Consider the following 14,254-nt stretch of genomic DNA (forward strand, 5'->3'; position numbering starts at 1 on the left):
TGATGTTGGACATGATGCAATGATGTTAAACACTCGTGCAAGCCCCGTAATATGGCATAAATAATTGTGCACAACTCTTGTGAAAATGCCAACGCTGCCTTATTGTTTAAAATGTTATATGTGTATATATATATATGGGGTGTAACGGTACATGTATTCGTCCCGAACTGTCACGGTACTGATGTCACAGTTCAGCGCATGCAGTCAGACAAAGAATACATCTGACACAGCGATCCACTCCAATCCAGAAGGGGGCACGCGTGGTAATGCAATGCTGTTTGCTAACCGCCACAACAGGAAAAAGAGCAGAAGAAGAGACCATCTATGCACCAACCTAAAACGAGAATAGCTTCCCCTAATGCAGAAGTTTTATTTTTCATTATTCTATTTATTTTGTACTTTTATAACACAAGAGATGCTTTTCAGTTTTGTAGCTGATTGTGTAGCCTTTTTTTCAGACCTTAAAGTGTCCGGCCAGGATTTCTAAATTTGCGAAAATGTCCGGGATTCGGCTTTAGTTGCATTGTGATGTTCATCTGGTCTAATACTTCATTGTGTGTGTGCACGCGTATATTTGCATTGCTTTAATGCCTCTTTGTAAGTCCTGTCTTCTCGCACACCAGTTGGTCAATTATAAGAGGCTTGCAGCAACTATTGGCCAAATTCCTGCCTGTCAATCTCTCCGTGAATGCGCGAAGCGCTGTTGTGTTCGGCATCAAACAGTTGCTTGACAGTAGCAGCAAATGACAGCCGAGTGGAAACAATGCCCAAACGAAAGTGCAAATTTACAGAAGATTTGCACAAAAAAATCCCATGCTTTCGTCCAAGTTGAGATCCGTGGGAAGCAGAATATATGACATGTAAAGCTGGCACTTTAATAAAGGTTGCAGTTGCTAATAAAGGTGCAAGTGATTTAGAAGTACACAGTAGCTCTGCGAAGCATAAAGGGTCAGCAAAAGGTGAAAGTTCATCAGGTAAATTAACGGACTACTTTTTGCGACCAGGTAAAATTATCAAATTGCTTCATTTTCCATGGCCATTCAAAATAATAGTAATAGTAAATGAAGGTACACTCATTCAAAAGAATGTTGGAAATGTTTGTTTATTTATTTATATATATTTATGTTATGCTAATAGAGTGTCTTTTTTCACTGTATTAAAGTCTGCATTCATTATAACACCGTTTTAGAACCCTATTATTATACCCCTCCCCCAACGGCGGAAAAAAATGGTGTCCTCTTTTTTGGAAAAAATATGGTCACCATAGACTAAATGCCGCTAGGTGGAACAAACTGTAATTTGCACTACTGTCTGTTCAAAATAAATGAATAGAAACCTAGCATTTGGGATTTGTTGCTTTTTCCTGTTGTACCGAACTCGTATCGAACCGTGACTTCTGTGTACCATTACACCCCTATAATATATATCAGTTGAAGTTAGAAGTTTACATACACCTTAGCCAAATACATTTAAACTTTCCCTGTCTTAGGTCAGTTAGGATCACTACTTTATTTTAAGAATGTCAAATGTCAGAATAATAGTAGAGAGAATGATTTATTTCAGCTTTTATATCTTTCATCACATTCCCAGTGGGTCAGAAATGTACATACAATTTGTTAATATTTGGTAGCATTGCCTTTAAATTGTTTAACTTGGGTCAGACATTTTGGGTAGCCTTCCACAAGCTTCTCACAATAAGTTGCTGGAATTTTGGCCCATTCCTCCAGACAGAACTGGTGTAACTGAGTCAGGTTTGTAGGCCTCCTTGCTCGCACACACTTTTTCAGTTCTGCCCACAAATTTTCTATCAGATTGAAGTGAGGGCTTTGTGATGGCCACTTCAATACCTTGACTTTGTTGTCCTTAAGCTTTGGAGGTATGCTTGGGTCATTGTCCATTTGGAAGACCCATTTGCGACCGAGCTTTAACTTCCTGGCTGATGTCTTGAGATGTTGCTTCAATATATCCACATAATTTTCCTTCCTCATGATGCCATCTATTTTGTGAAGTGCACCAGTCCCTCCTGCAGCAAAGCACCCCCACAACATGATGCTGCCACCCCCATGCTTCACAGTTGGGATGGTGTTCTTCAGCTTACAAGCCTCACTCTTTTTCCTCCAACATAACGATGGTCATTATGGCCAAAAAGTTACATTTTTATTTCATCAGACCAGAGGAAATTTCTCCAAATAGAAAGATCTTTGTCCCCATGTGCGTTTTTATGGTGGATTTGGAGCATTGGCTTCTTCCTTGCTGAGCAGCCTTTCAGGTTATGTCGATATAGGACTCGTTTTACTGTGGATATAGATACTTGTCTACCTGTTTCCTCCAGCATCTTCACAAGGTTTCTTTGCTGTTGTTCTGGGATTGATTTGCACTTTTCACACCAAACTACATTCATCTCTAGGAGACAGAATGCGTCTCCTTCCTGAGTGGTATGATGGCTGCGTGGTCTCATGGTGTTTATACTTGTGTACTGTTGTTTGTACAGATGAACGTGGCATCTTCAGGCATTTGGAAATTGCTCCCAAGGATGAAACAGACTTGTGGAGGTCCACAAATTTTTTTTCTGAGGTCTTGGCTGATTTCTTTTGATTTTTCCAATGATGTCAAGCAAAGAGGCACTGAGTTTGAAGGCCTTAAAATACATCCACAGGTACACCTCCAATTCAGTACACCTCCTGTCAGAAGCTAACTGGCTAATTGTCTAAAGGCTTGACATCATTTTTTGGAATTTTCAAAGCTTCTTACAGGCACAGTTAACTTAGTGTATATAAACTTCTGACCCACTGGAATTGTGATATAGTCAAATTAAAAGTGAAACAATCTGTGTGTAAACAATTGTTGGAAAAATTACTTGTGTCATTGCACAAAGTAGATGTCCTAAATGACTTGCCAAAAATGTAGTTTGCTAATATAAAATCTGTCGAGTGGTTAAAAAATGAGTTTTAAATTCAACCTAAGTGTATGTAGACTTCAGACTTCAACTAATATATATATATATATATATATATATATATATATATATATATATATATATATATATATATATATATATAAAATGTACTGTGTATATATACACACTGGCGGCCAAAAGTTTGGAATAATGCACAGATTTTGCTGTTTCGGAAGGAAATTGTTACATTGATTCACCAAAGTGGCATTCAACTGATCACAAAGTATAGTCAGGAAATTACTGATATAAAAAACATCACCATCACTATTTGGAAAAAAAACGTCATTTTTGACCAAATTTAGACAGGCCTCATTTCCAGCAGCCATCACTCCAACACCTTATCCTTGAGTAATCATGCTAAATTGCTAATTTGGTACTAGAAAATCACTTGCCATTATATCAAACACAGCTGAAAGCTATTGTCATTGTGTTTGTTTTTGAGTTGCCACAGTATGTAATAGACTGACATGTCTTAAGGTCAATAGTAGGTCAAAAATGGCAAAAAAGAAACAGCTTTCTCTAGAAACTCATCAGTCAATCGTTGTTTCGAGGAATGAAGTCTATACAATGCTGAAAAACTGAAGATTTCATACAAAGGTTACACTACAGTCTTCAAAGTCAAAGTACAACTGGCTCTAACAAGGACAGAAAGAGATGTGGAAGGCCAGACGTACAACTAAACAAGAGGATAAGTACATCAGAGCCTCTAGTTTGAGAAATAGACACCTCACATGTCCTCAGCTGACAGCTTCATTTAATTCTACCCGCTCAACACCAGTTTCATGTACAAAAGTAAAGAGACGACTCAGGGGTGCAGGCCTTATGGGAAGAATTGCAAAGAAAAAGCCACTTTTGAAACATAAAAACAAAAAGAAAATGTTAGAGTGGGCAAAGAAACACAGACATTGGACAACAGATAATTGGAAAAGAGTGTTATGGATCTTAACCTCATTGAGCTTTTGTGGGATCAGCTAGACTGTAAGGTGTGTGAGAAGTGCCACATCTATGGCAAGTGCTACAGGAAGCGCGGGGTGAAATCTCACCGGAGTATCTGGACAAACTGACAGCTAGAATGCCAAGGATCTGCAAAGCTGTCATTGCTGCATGTTGAGGATTTTTTGATGAGAACTCTTTGAAGTAGTTTAAGAAGTTCTGAACATTTTTTTCAAATTGTAATAGTAATTTTTCATGTTATTAATGTCCTGACTACAGATTGTGATCAGTTGAATGCCACTTTGGTGAATAAAAGTACCAATTTCTTTCCATAAGAGCAAAACCTGCCTATTATTGTGTAGGTCCCCTTCATGCCGCCAAAACAGTGCCAACCCGCATCTCAGAATAGCATTCTGAGATGCTATTGTTCTCACCACAGTTGTACAGAGCGGTTATCTGAGTTACCGTAGACTTTGTCAGTTCGAACCAGTCTGGCCATTTTCCGTTGACCGCTCTCATCAACAAGGTATTTCCATCCACAGAACTCCTGCTCACTAGATGTTTTTTGTTTTTGACACCATTCGGAGTAAATTTTAGAGACTGTTGTGCGTGAAAATCCCAGGAAATCAGCAGTTACAGAAATACTCAAACCAGCCCATCTGGCACCAACAATCATGTCACTGTCCAAATAACTGAGATACATTTTTTTTCCCCATTCTGATGTATTGATGTGAACAAACTGAAGCTCCTGACCCATATCTGTATGATTTTATGCACTGTACTGCTGCCATACGATTGGCTGATTAGATAATCGCATGGATGATTGTTGGTGCCAGATGGCCTGGTTTGAGTATTTCTGTAACTGCTGATCTCCTGGGATTTTCACACACAACAGTCTCTAGAATTTACTCCGAATGGTGCCAAAAACCAAAAACATCCAGTGAGCGGCAGTTCTGTGGACGGAAATGCCTGGTTGATGAAAGAGGTCAACAGAGAATGGCCAGAATGGTTCTAACTGACAAAGTCTACAGAGGGGGACCTACACAATATAAGACAGTTGGTTTTAATGTTGTGTCTGATCTGTTTGTGTGTGTGTGTGTGTGTGTGTGTGTGTGTGTGTACACTGAACAAAAATATAAATGCAACATGTAAAGTGTTGGTCCCATGTTTCATAAGCTGAAATAAAAGATCCCAGAAATTTTCCATACGCACGGATTAGATTAGATTATGGCCTAATGAATTTATATATATATGAATATATATATAATATATATAATATACACACTACCGTTCAAATGTTTAGGGTCACTTACTCATTCTTTATTTGTATTTTTTTTTATAATTTTTTATTTCACATTTTAGAATAATAGTAAAGTCATCACAACTATGGAATAATAGAAATGGAAATATGGGAATTATGCTGTGACTAAACAAAATCCTAAATAAATCAAAACTGTGTTATATTTTAGCATCTTCAAAGTGGACACACTTTGCCTTGGTTTTGCAGACATGTACTCTTGACATTTTCTCAACCAACTTCTTGAGGTATCACCCTGGGATGCTTTTTAAACAGTATTGAAGGAGTTCCCATCTATATGCTGGGCACTTATTGGCTGCTTTTCTTAATTATTCGGTCCAAGTCATCCATTTCAAAAACTTTTTTTTTTAAATAAAATTTTAGTTTTGAAAATTAAATAAATTAATATGTTGGCACAATTATATTTTTGTCTACAAAACTAATTTCAAACATTTAAGCATACGCATTCAGATCAAAAGATTTTTAAGATCATGAGAAACATTTCAGTCAAGTGTTTCAAAACATTTGAATGGTAGTGTGTGTGTGTGTATGTGTATAATATATATATATATATATATATATATATATATATATATATATATATAAATCTTTGAGTGGCTTCCAAAAAATGCCAGCAAACAGGAAATATGCTTCAGCATTTGTGGTGTGTTGCCATGCTAACCACCCAAGAATACTTGGGAACACTCCCATAGTGCATTCTGGGTACACAATGCTCTGAATTTATTGAACGTGCCCTGTAACAGAATAATAAATTATCCGGATACTATCTGAAAAAAAAATCCATGAATCCAAATAAATTGTATAAGCAGCCTTTTTGTTACAAATTGACTTTTACAATATACTTCCTTTCTCTGTAAGATCTCATTCTTGGTTTGATCTCATAGGACAGGAGTACAACTTCCTGAAGATGGAGCCTGGTGAGGTGGACTCGCTCGGAGAGGTCTATGACTTCGACAGTATCATGCACTATGCAAGAAACACTTTTTCCAGGTAAAAGCCTGCTCTCAAGAGTATTTCATTCCACATTTCACTATGATTTTATCTGCAGGCATGATGATATTTGCTATTGCTATGCAGAAAATCACAGCTGTTAAAGGGATAGTTCACCCAAAAATGAACATTCTGTCATCATTTACTCACCTCATAGTGTTCCAGACCTTTTTGTTCTGTAAACAATTCAAACTTATAGTGACAACGGGAGGCTGTGAATCTTCAAACAGGACAAAAAGCACCATAAAAGTGGTCCATATGACATGTGCTGGGCTATAACCACATAGACATCGAGGGGAGAAAATATTTTTGTTGTTACATTGTTGTTTTTTTCTGTTTTGCCTAATAGTTGTAGTTCAACCAGATTCATATTGCATCGTTGTTGCGCAACAACTTATATCTATCAGTTTTGTTCTGTGACAGTGGAATCTCTTCGACGCACATCTTTTTATCAGTAGTCTCAGGGTGACCTCTTAATGTGGCATCAGCTGTTTTGGGACGGTCGTGGCTATCTGAGCATCTCTCTCCTATTACATTAATTCTGCTGAGCTTTCACATCACAGCTATTGTGCTTCTCACTTGACAATCAGTTCTTCATAGAGCAATCTGAGCGAGCCAGTATCCCTGTGTGTGTGTGTGTGTGTGTGTGTGTGTGTGTGTGTGTGAGAGAGAGAGAGAGAGAGAGAGAGAGATGGAAAGTTTCAGCACAGATTCCATCTAGTTTCAAATCTTTTGGTTGATCCGTTCGCTCAGTGTCAGCACCTCCCCATGTCATTCTCTGCATGAGAGTGTGGCACTAGGGCTAGGCAGTATTACCAAAATTTTTGTGAAGGACTTTGTGTGTGAAAGCACACATCCAAATATGTGCTTATCTAAAGGATTGAACACTTAATATTTCTGTATTTTGTAGTCTACTCCATTCATTTCCAATGGCCGGTCATTTTTGACCGGGAACACAACAAGTGTAACAAAGTGAAATAAAACCATAATATGTAAAGAAAATGGTCCAATTTTTTGTCTTTTCAGATACCATATGTGAATAAAGTCAAGGAATTTTATTCCAATTGGATTAAGTAAAAAAAAAAAAAAAAAAAAAAGAAAAGAAAAGAAAAGTTGTCTGGGTCAAAATGACCAGAACACAACATAGCGGTTAATAAAAGACCATAAACGGCAATAGGTTAAAAGTTACAAATGCTCAATAAACCCGATAAAATAATTTACTATTAATAGTAATCAGAATAAACAATTCTTCCAGCAAGTAATTTAGTTAATTATCCTAACTGTAGGCTTTTTAGAATCGGAAAAATGCATTTTTTATAATATTGGATGATACTGACAATTAAATACTTTACAAATTAAAGGTACTACATTTGCTTATTTAATACATTTATTTTGAACTTTGATGGTCACGAACCAAAAGAAAGATTATTAATAACAAATGAATGATAAGACTTGCATCAGTTCAAAAATAGCCTCACATAATATAATACCTAAGTTAAAAGCAAAAGGCTGAAAAAGAAAAACTAATATTATGCATATTTCCAACTATAATTTCTGATTGGATGGGCCTCATTTTATGCTGTTGTAAAATAGCTAATATACGCATGCCTATATCAGCACATCAGATGCATTCCGATGCGTTTTCCGAATTACGATGTAGTAAATTGCGACATTGCTCAGCAACCTTAAATACTGTAGATGTCTTACTAGAGAAAAAAAAAAACCTAATATGGATTTTCTTGATAGAAAAAAAATATTGTGCCTGGTAACAGGTGCATGTAAGAGGGCTAGAAATAGCAGTTTAGCTTAGCATAAAGCGAAATGTTCACTTGACAATTTACACAATGTTTACTATTTCTGCTGTTCCAAACTTGCTTAAAAACCCCACAGTGTGTACACAACGACATCTTTTTCTGATTGTATGTGGATTCTGTCTATTAAAGCTCCCAAAAGAAAGTCCCTCAATGATGTAATATCCACCTTTTCACTCATTACAGTGTGAAAGCGCCCTCTGTCTGCACGGATGAATGGGACAAATTATAAGAAAATGTTTCACCGCTGTTCAAACGCTCTTCGGTTTGCTCTTTGGATTGGATAAAAGTTTTCAACTAAAGAGACAAGTCATCTCTTTAGTAATCAAAATATTTTTTGAATGTAACTGAATTCTGAATACCAAAAATGTAAATGTTAACTGTAATGGAATAGACCTTATTCACAGAAGCGCCATCTTTGATTTTTGACGGGAATGACAACGAGGCTTTGAGAGATAGACATACAGTCTCTTCAATTGGCTGTATTGCAGTTTAAATTGTTTTTGGAGACAAAACATTGAAAAAATATATTTCCAAGAACATTCAGTAGATAAAAAACATTTGTGGAAAATCAGATGTGATCTAGGAGCTTTATACAGCTTTATACCGTGCGTACCATTGAAGAGATTGTAAGTCTATCCCTCACAGCCTTGTTTTCAAAGATAGCGCGGGGCATTTGGTCATAAATGCGAGTGATTTACTTGCATTATAGATTTTGGGATTCAAGGATTCATATTGAGATTGTTCAAATGAAGATTGCGATTCATAGGAAAATCGATATTTGTTACCCAGCCCTAACCTAAACACAGCTTTGCATTCTACTTAACAACACCCCTTAGTAACCAGGTCTTTGTCACTCTCAAATGTATAAGTAAAGCAGTCCTCCTCACTTAAAGGAATATTCTGGGGTCAATACAAGTTAAAATCAATGGACAGCATTTGTGGCATAATGTTCATTATGGCAAAAATGTATTTAGACTCGTCCCTTCTTTTCTATAAAAAAGCAAAAATCTGGGTTCCAGAATGGAAGTGAATGGGGCTAATTCATAAAGGTTAAAATACTAACTGTGTCAAAATTTTAGCAACAATATGTAAACAGTATGTTTATTTTAGTGTGAGAAAATCGCTTACTAACTTTTTCCATGTAAGGTTTTACAACTTTGTTGCCATGACAACATAACTACACAATGCCGTTAACCCTAAAATGACTGTAAAAATGATTTAAACAATTTTAAAGCTCAAATAATACACAAGTATTAATATAATTTAACAGAAGAATTAATGTAAGTGCTTTTATAAAATTATAAGCTTCACATTTCTGCCTTGGAACCCTCCAAAAATTGGCCCCATTCACTTCCATTGTAAGTGCCTCACTGTAACTCGATTTTTACTTTTTTTTTTAAGAAAAGGATGGAGTTAAATTTGTCAAATTTTTGTTTTTGTGGAAATCAACATTATGCCACAAATTCTGTCGATTGTGCTTAACTTGTATTGAACTCGGAATATTCCTTTAGACTTAGATAAATCCACAGTGGTATGAACCGTAGATCAAAATATGCTTGACACTTTTCAATCATTATATTGCCCAGCCCTATGTGGCACGACCATGTGATGGAGCCAATAAACCTGGCCGTGGATTTAGGGATTAGACTTTATTTTTTATAACAGACTTTTACCATACCACAGCCTCTTGTAAAAAGGAATAAATAAAGAAGCATCCTTTCCTTCTTGGCATGTGTGCTGTCATTTATCTTTGAGATTGGTCTTTCTGTCTGTTTTATCACGTGTCCTTGTGTGTGTGAGGTGGCTGCCGTTTCGATCTTGCAAAGCGGTCCTTGTGAAGACAGAGTTGTTCGGCTATTTATTTCTGTGTTATGTTTATGCACATATGATGATGTTAGGCATATGTAATGATATGTGAATTACAATGATATGTAATTAATGTAATGAGAGTTTTTAAAGTGCACTTGGTATCTCCATGCTCTCCAGATGTCATATGACAGTGATTTATAAGCTGCTATTTCTCCATTTTATGTCAGTTAAACACAGCTTGTTCACATAAGGAGGGCAGAAATTTAATGTGTGAGAACATGTTGTCCTGTCCTTAAAAGTCCTCTAGTGTGTATATGAATGTGTTAACTTGTACATCAAAAGGGTGAGAACAGATATCAGCTCCTTATAAAACCAGACAATGGAATAAATATGTGTTTACATGAGACCGCGTTTGAGATCATCTGGGTTTTCTCCAATGTTGATATCCAAATGTATACAGACAAGAAAAAAACACGTACACATTGAATACGCTGTCACAATGCTGTTAAAAGTGTTTACATGCAAAGAGAAATGGGGTTAATGGGCAAAAATGTACAATAGGTGTGCCGTTCTTAATTTGCTTTAACCGTTCATGAGTTTTCCCTAATTGAAGAACACCATTTAAGTGAAGGTGTAAGAACATGCATGTAAATGCACACATTGTCATTTCAAGATGGCAAGCCCACATTTTTAAAGATAAAACACTCAAAAACTTTAGGATTTCGAGTTGGGTTTTTGTGTGGACTTGTTTGAATCTAGTGGTTATTTGCAATGTAATTAAAATTCAATTCACAATCAATCCAAATTAAATGACATATAAGCAGTACTATTCATATACAGTATATGAAAAAAGTAAATTTGAAAATGATGTAGTCGTGCTGTAGTGACTAAGTAAAAGGCATTTAAATGAAACCTATGATGTCATTCATGTTTCTGAAGCACTGCTTTTTCGTAAAAATGGCACTAACGCTAAATGTTTTATCTATGTGCATGTGTCTCTCTGCCCCAACGGACTGACTGACCTCTTTTCTCATCCACAGACTCACACACACTTTCATACACAAACTAAAACAATTCATTTCTGTCAGTGACGTCTGTGAAACCACACAGAGTCATCCTATCATTTCCAAACTACTCTATCACAGTGACTCAGGCTTTGAGCAAGGAAAGCTGGATAGCTTTATTCTAGACACTAATGGAGATCAGTTTTGTTCCTCTGCACGTTACCTGTTGTTTTGTTGGAATACAACGCAACAGTCCGGTTCCGGAAGTAAAAATCCCATTCATTTTTCCCGTAGTCGAATTGAACTTTAATGATAACTTATAAACTTTTAAAGACAAGACCTACTGTGAGCTCAGAGGCTGTTAATCGATGGTATATTCCTCTGCCGAAGCTATCAATCCATGTTATTTAAATGTGTTTGTTTTTTTTTTTTTCATGTTTAATAGTGCCATTTTGGTGAAGAACTACACTACACATAATCCACATAGGCAAAAGATCCACCAATCAGTGAATCACACCAAACAAAGTGTGCTAAACTAGCTGTGCAGCGACCGCATTCGCATGAAGTCGGTCTTCTACACTCTTAAACTACTTGTATATTTGTACATATCTGAATATTTTGCAATAAAATTTAAATGCTGGATATTGTTTCTATACTTTTAATCAACAACTTTAAATCAATTGTTTGATATTTTTCCATACTTGTTCATTCGATTACGAAACCTACACCAGCTGTTGTTTAAGTCTCCATTGGTTATGCTGATGCTAATTTCTATGCTGCATTCCATTCAACTCAGAAGGTCAGAATTTCAGACTCCCTACTTGAAGAAGTGCAAGAAAATTCCACTTGAAGTCGGACTTCCGTTTTGGTAACTCATGAATATTAGTGGTGGGAATCAGCAGGGATCTAGGTCTCCATACAATAATATTGCGAGTCTTTATATTTAGTGTATTCAAGACAGCGATATATTGCAATCTTCTTTGGATCAACATGATCACATGGGACGTCTGTATGTTGTTTCCAAGAGTTCCTGTACCCTAAAATCTTCCAAATTATGCCAACTCACTGACAAGCGCCATCTCCGTTCATCGGCTCCATAGTGTTTATCTTCCTTTGTGTGGATGGGATCCCACGTCGAAACCAGGAAGTAATCTTTTTCGCATAATCAGTGACTAGCGCGATTCGGAGGTTGTATTTTCCCCTCTAAGATTACATTGTTACATCATTGCTGGTTAGGTTTAGGTTTAGGGTTTGGGTTGGGAAGTACAGTGTATAAAATATGCATTCCTCTTCACTGTATTACAGCCTGTACAGCTGAAAACAACTCGCTTCACAACTCGCTTTTGACGCCCCTCCATGGACATTTCACCCGGAAAATGGAGCTCACAAATGCCCGTACACCCAACAACACTTACCGCTTTGGCCACTGGGTGCAGTGATTCAAATTTCGGTAAGCTCAGACCGATTTTAGCTAAAGAAAAGTCATCCCACTGTTTCCGATTTCACTGTGAGATCAGTCTGATTGGACTTCAGTGCTTTGCACAACTGCTAAATTTCCTGCTTGACTTCATCGTAGAACCATAAAAGTAGCACAACCTTTCAAATTAATAAAATTAAGTACTTGTATTCTTAGCTTGTTCCGAGTTCACATTTGGTGGAATTTAAATAATTGAATGTTCGTTGACATAATGTTGCAGTACATTTTGGCTTCTCACACATTTATGGTGCTAATTCTCCAAATTATTAATGTGAAAAATGTTAGTTAAAATATAATTTCGTGGCATTAGAATATCGATACAGGATTGTACTGTAAAATATACTTGATCAGATCAAACTGTATGACCAATATATGCAGACATTCAGGTTAATGCAATGGGTTCATGTACTACAAACTGTATCTTCCCTTGATGGAACATTAGAGAATGTAATATAGGAAAGAAGCAAAATATTGGTTCTAGTCTTGAGATAACACGACACCAGAAACCGAGTTTGGTATCAGTCCTTAGCTGAATGAAAGCGACCGTAGAACATTCTCAAGAGACTTTGAAGAATGTTATTCCCATTTCATGTGTTTATCAGTAAGTTTTCCTGAATAGTTTTGACAGCTTACAGCCAACATTCCCCCAGTGAAGGTAACATGAGTCCAGGCACACGCAAACGCAGAGACTGCGATCAGCCTTTATATGAGAACCATCTGTTTCCTCTCCTTTTGTTCTCGTTTTCCCTCTCTCTCTCTTTCTTTCTCTTCAGTTCTCTTTTGCCATCTGTTTCTCAAAAAAAATTTTTTTTAAACGAATTGCTATTTGTTCATGGCTGCAGGATTCTAGGAAGAGAATGAATATCTGGATAATACTTCAGTTAAGGGGAGCCTGTCATCAAGCCACGTAATGCTTTCATCCAGTTAGACAAATAGATTGATAGAGAGAGAGAGAGAGAGAGAGAGAGAGAGAGAGAGAGTTCTCTGAGAGACTATTACTAGATAGTTTGTAAGCACCCATTACGACTAAAAGGTTTAATCATAATTTCATGACTTATCAGACCCCTGATAGTGTCTACAGTTTTATTTACGAACAAGAGAAATCTCTAGGGATTCTTTCAATTAGAGTACGATTTATAGGCTGAGGTCAAAATATGATGGTGCCGTGAGGGTTTTGGCTATACAGTATATACACTCACCAACCACTTTATTAGGAACACTGTACACCTACTTATTCATGTGATTATCTAATCATGCATTATGCAGTGCAGTGCATAAAATCATGCATATACGGGTCAGGAGCTTCAGTTAATGTTCACATCAACCATCAGAATGGGGAAAAATGTCATCTCAGTGATTTTGACCATGGCATGATTTTTGGTGCCAGACGGGCTGGTTTGAGTATTTCTGTAACAGCTGATTTCCTGGGGGCATTGATCGCTATTCCCCCCCCACACACAGTATATAGATAAATTGTATCTGTACTATATACAGTATAAATAATAATGCATATATATATATATATATATATATATATATATTTATATTTATTTATATATATATATATATATATATATATATATATATATATATATATATATATATATTTATTTATTTATTTTAGATATACATTTTTTTTTTTTTTTACTTATATTGTCCAGCCCTAGTTGTAGGAGGCAAAGTGAGGGTGGTTCTGGTTTTATTGCATGGCCACTGCATGTACTGGTTTCTTTCTCAGATTACTCTAAAGCTACAGTATCTTCTGGCAGTGTTCTAGAAAACTCAAGCCCAGAGTTAACTATAGCACAGAGTAGGTATAGAATACAGTGAGAACTCATCCAGGGCTTCCTCCCAGATCATTTCATAGCCGCCCATAATTAATAAATGATTACTACATAATGTAGTATGCTTCAAGTCTGTGGAGTTTATCCTGAGTTCTCCTCTCTTCTTCCG

General features: G+C 36.5%; 1 protein-coding gene across 1 annotated transcript in view; it reads left to right on the forward strand.

Moving 5' to 3' along the window:
- Positions 1 to 14,254, forward strand: part of LOC127423956 (bone morphogenetic protein 1-like) — a 110,266-nt gene that overhangs the window by 51,150 nt on the left and 44,862 nt on the right. The window contains exon 6 of the mRNA XM_051668674.1: positions 6,092 to 6,197. Coding sequence (XP_051524634.1) covers positions 6,092 to 6,197 — 106 coding nt within the window. The remainder of the gene's footprint in view (positions 1 to 6,091; positions 6,198 to 14,254) is intronic.

This window comes from Myxocyprinus asiaticus, chromosome 33 (genome assembly GCF_019703515.2).
Source record: "Myxocyprinus asiaticus isolate MX2 ecotype Aquarium Trade chromosome 33, UBuf_Myxa_2, whole genome shotgun sequence".
In the NCBI taxonomy this organism is placed as follows: Eukaryota; Metazoa; Chordata; class Actinopteri; order Cypriniformes; family Catostomidae; genus Myxocyprinus; species Myxocyprinus asiaticus.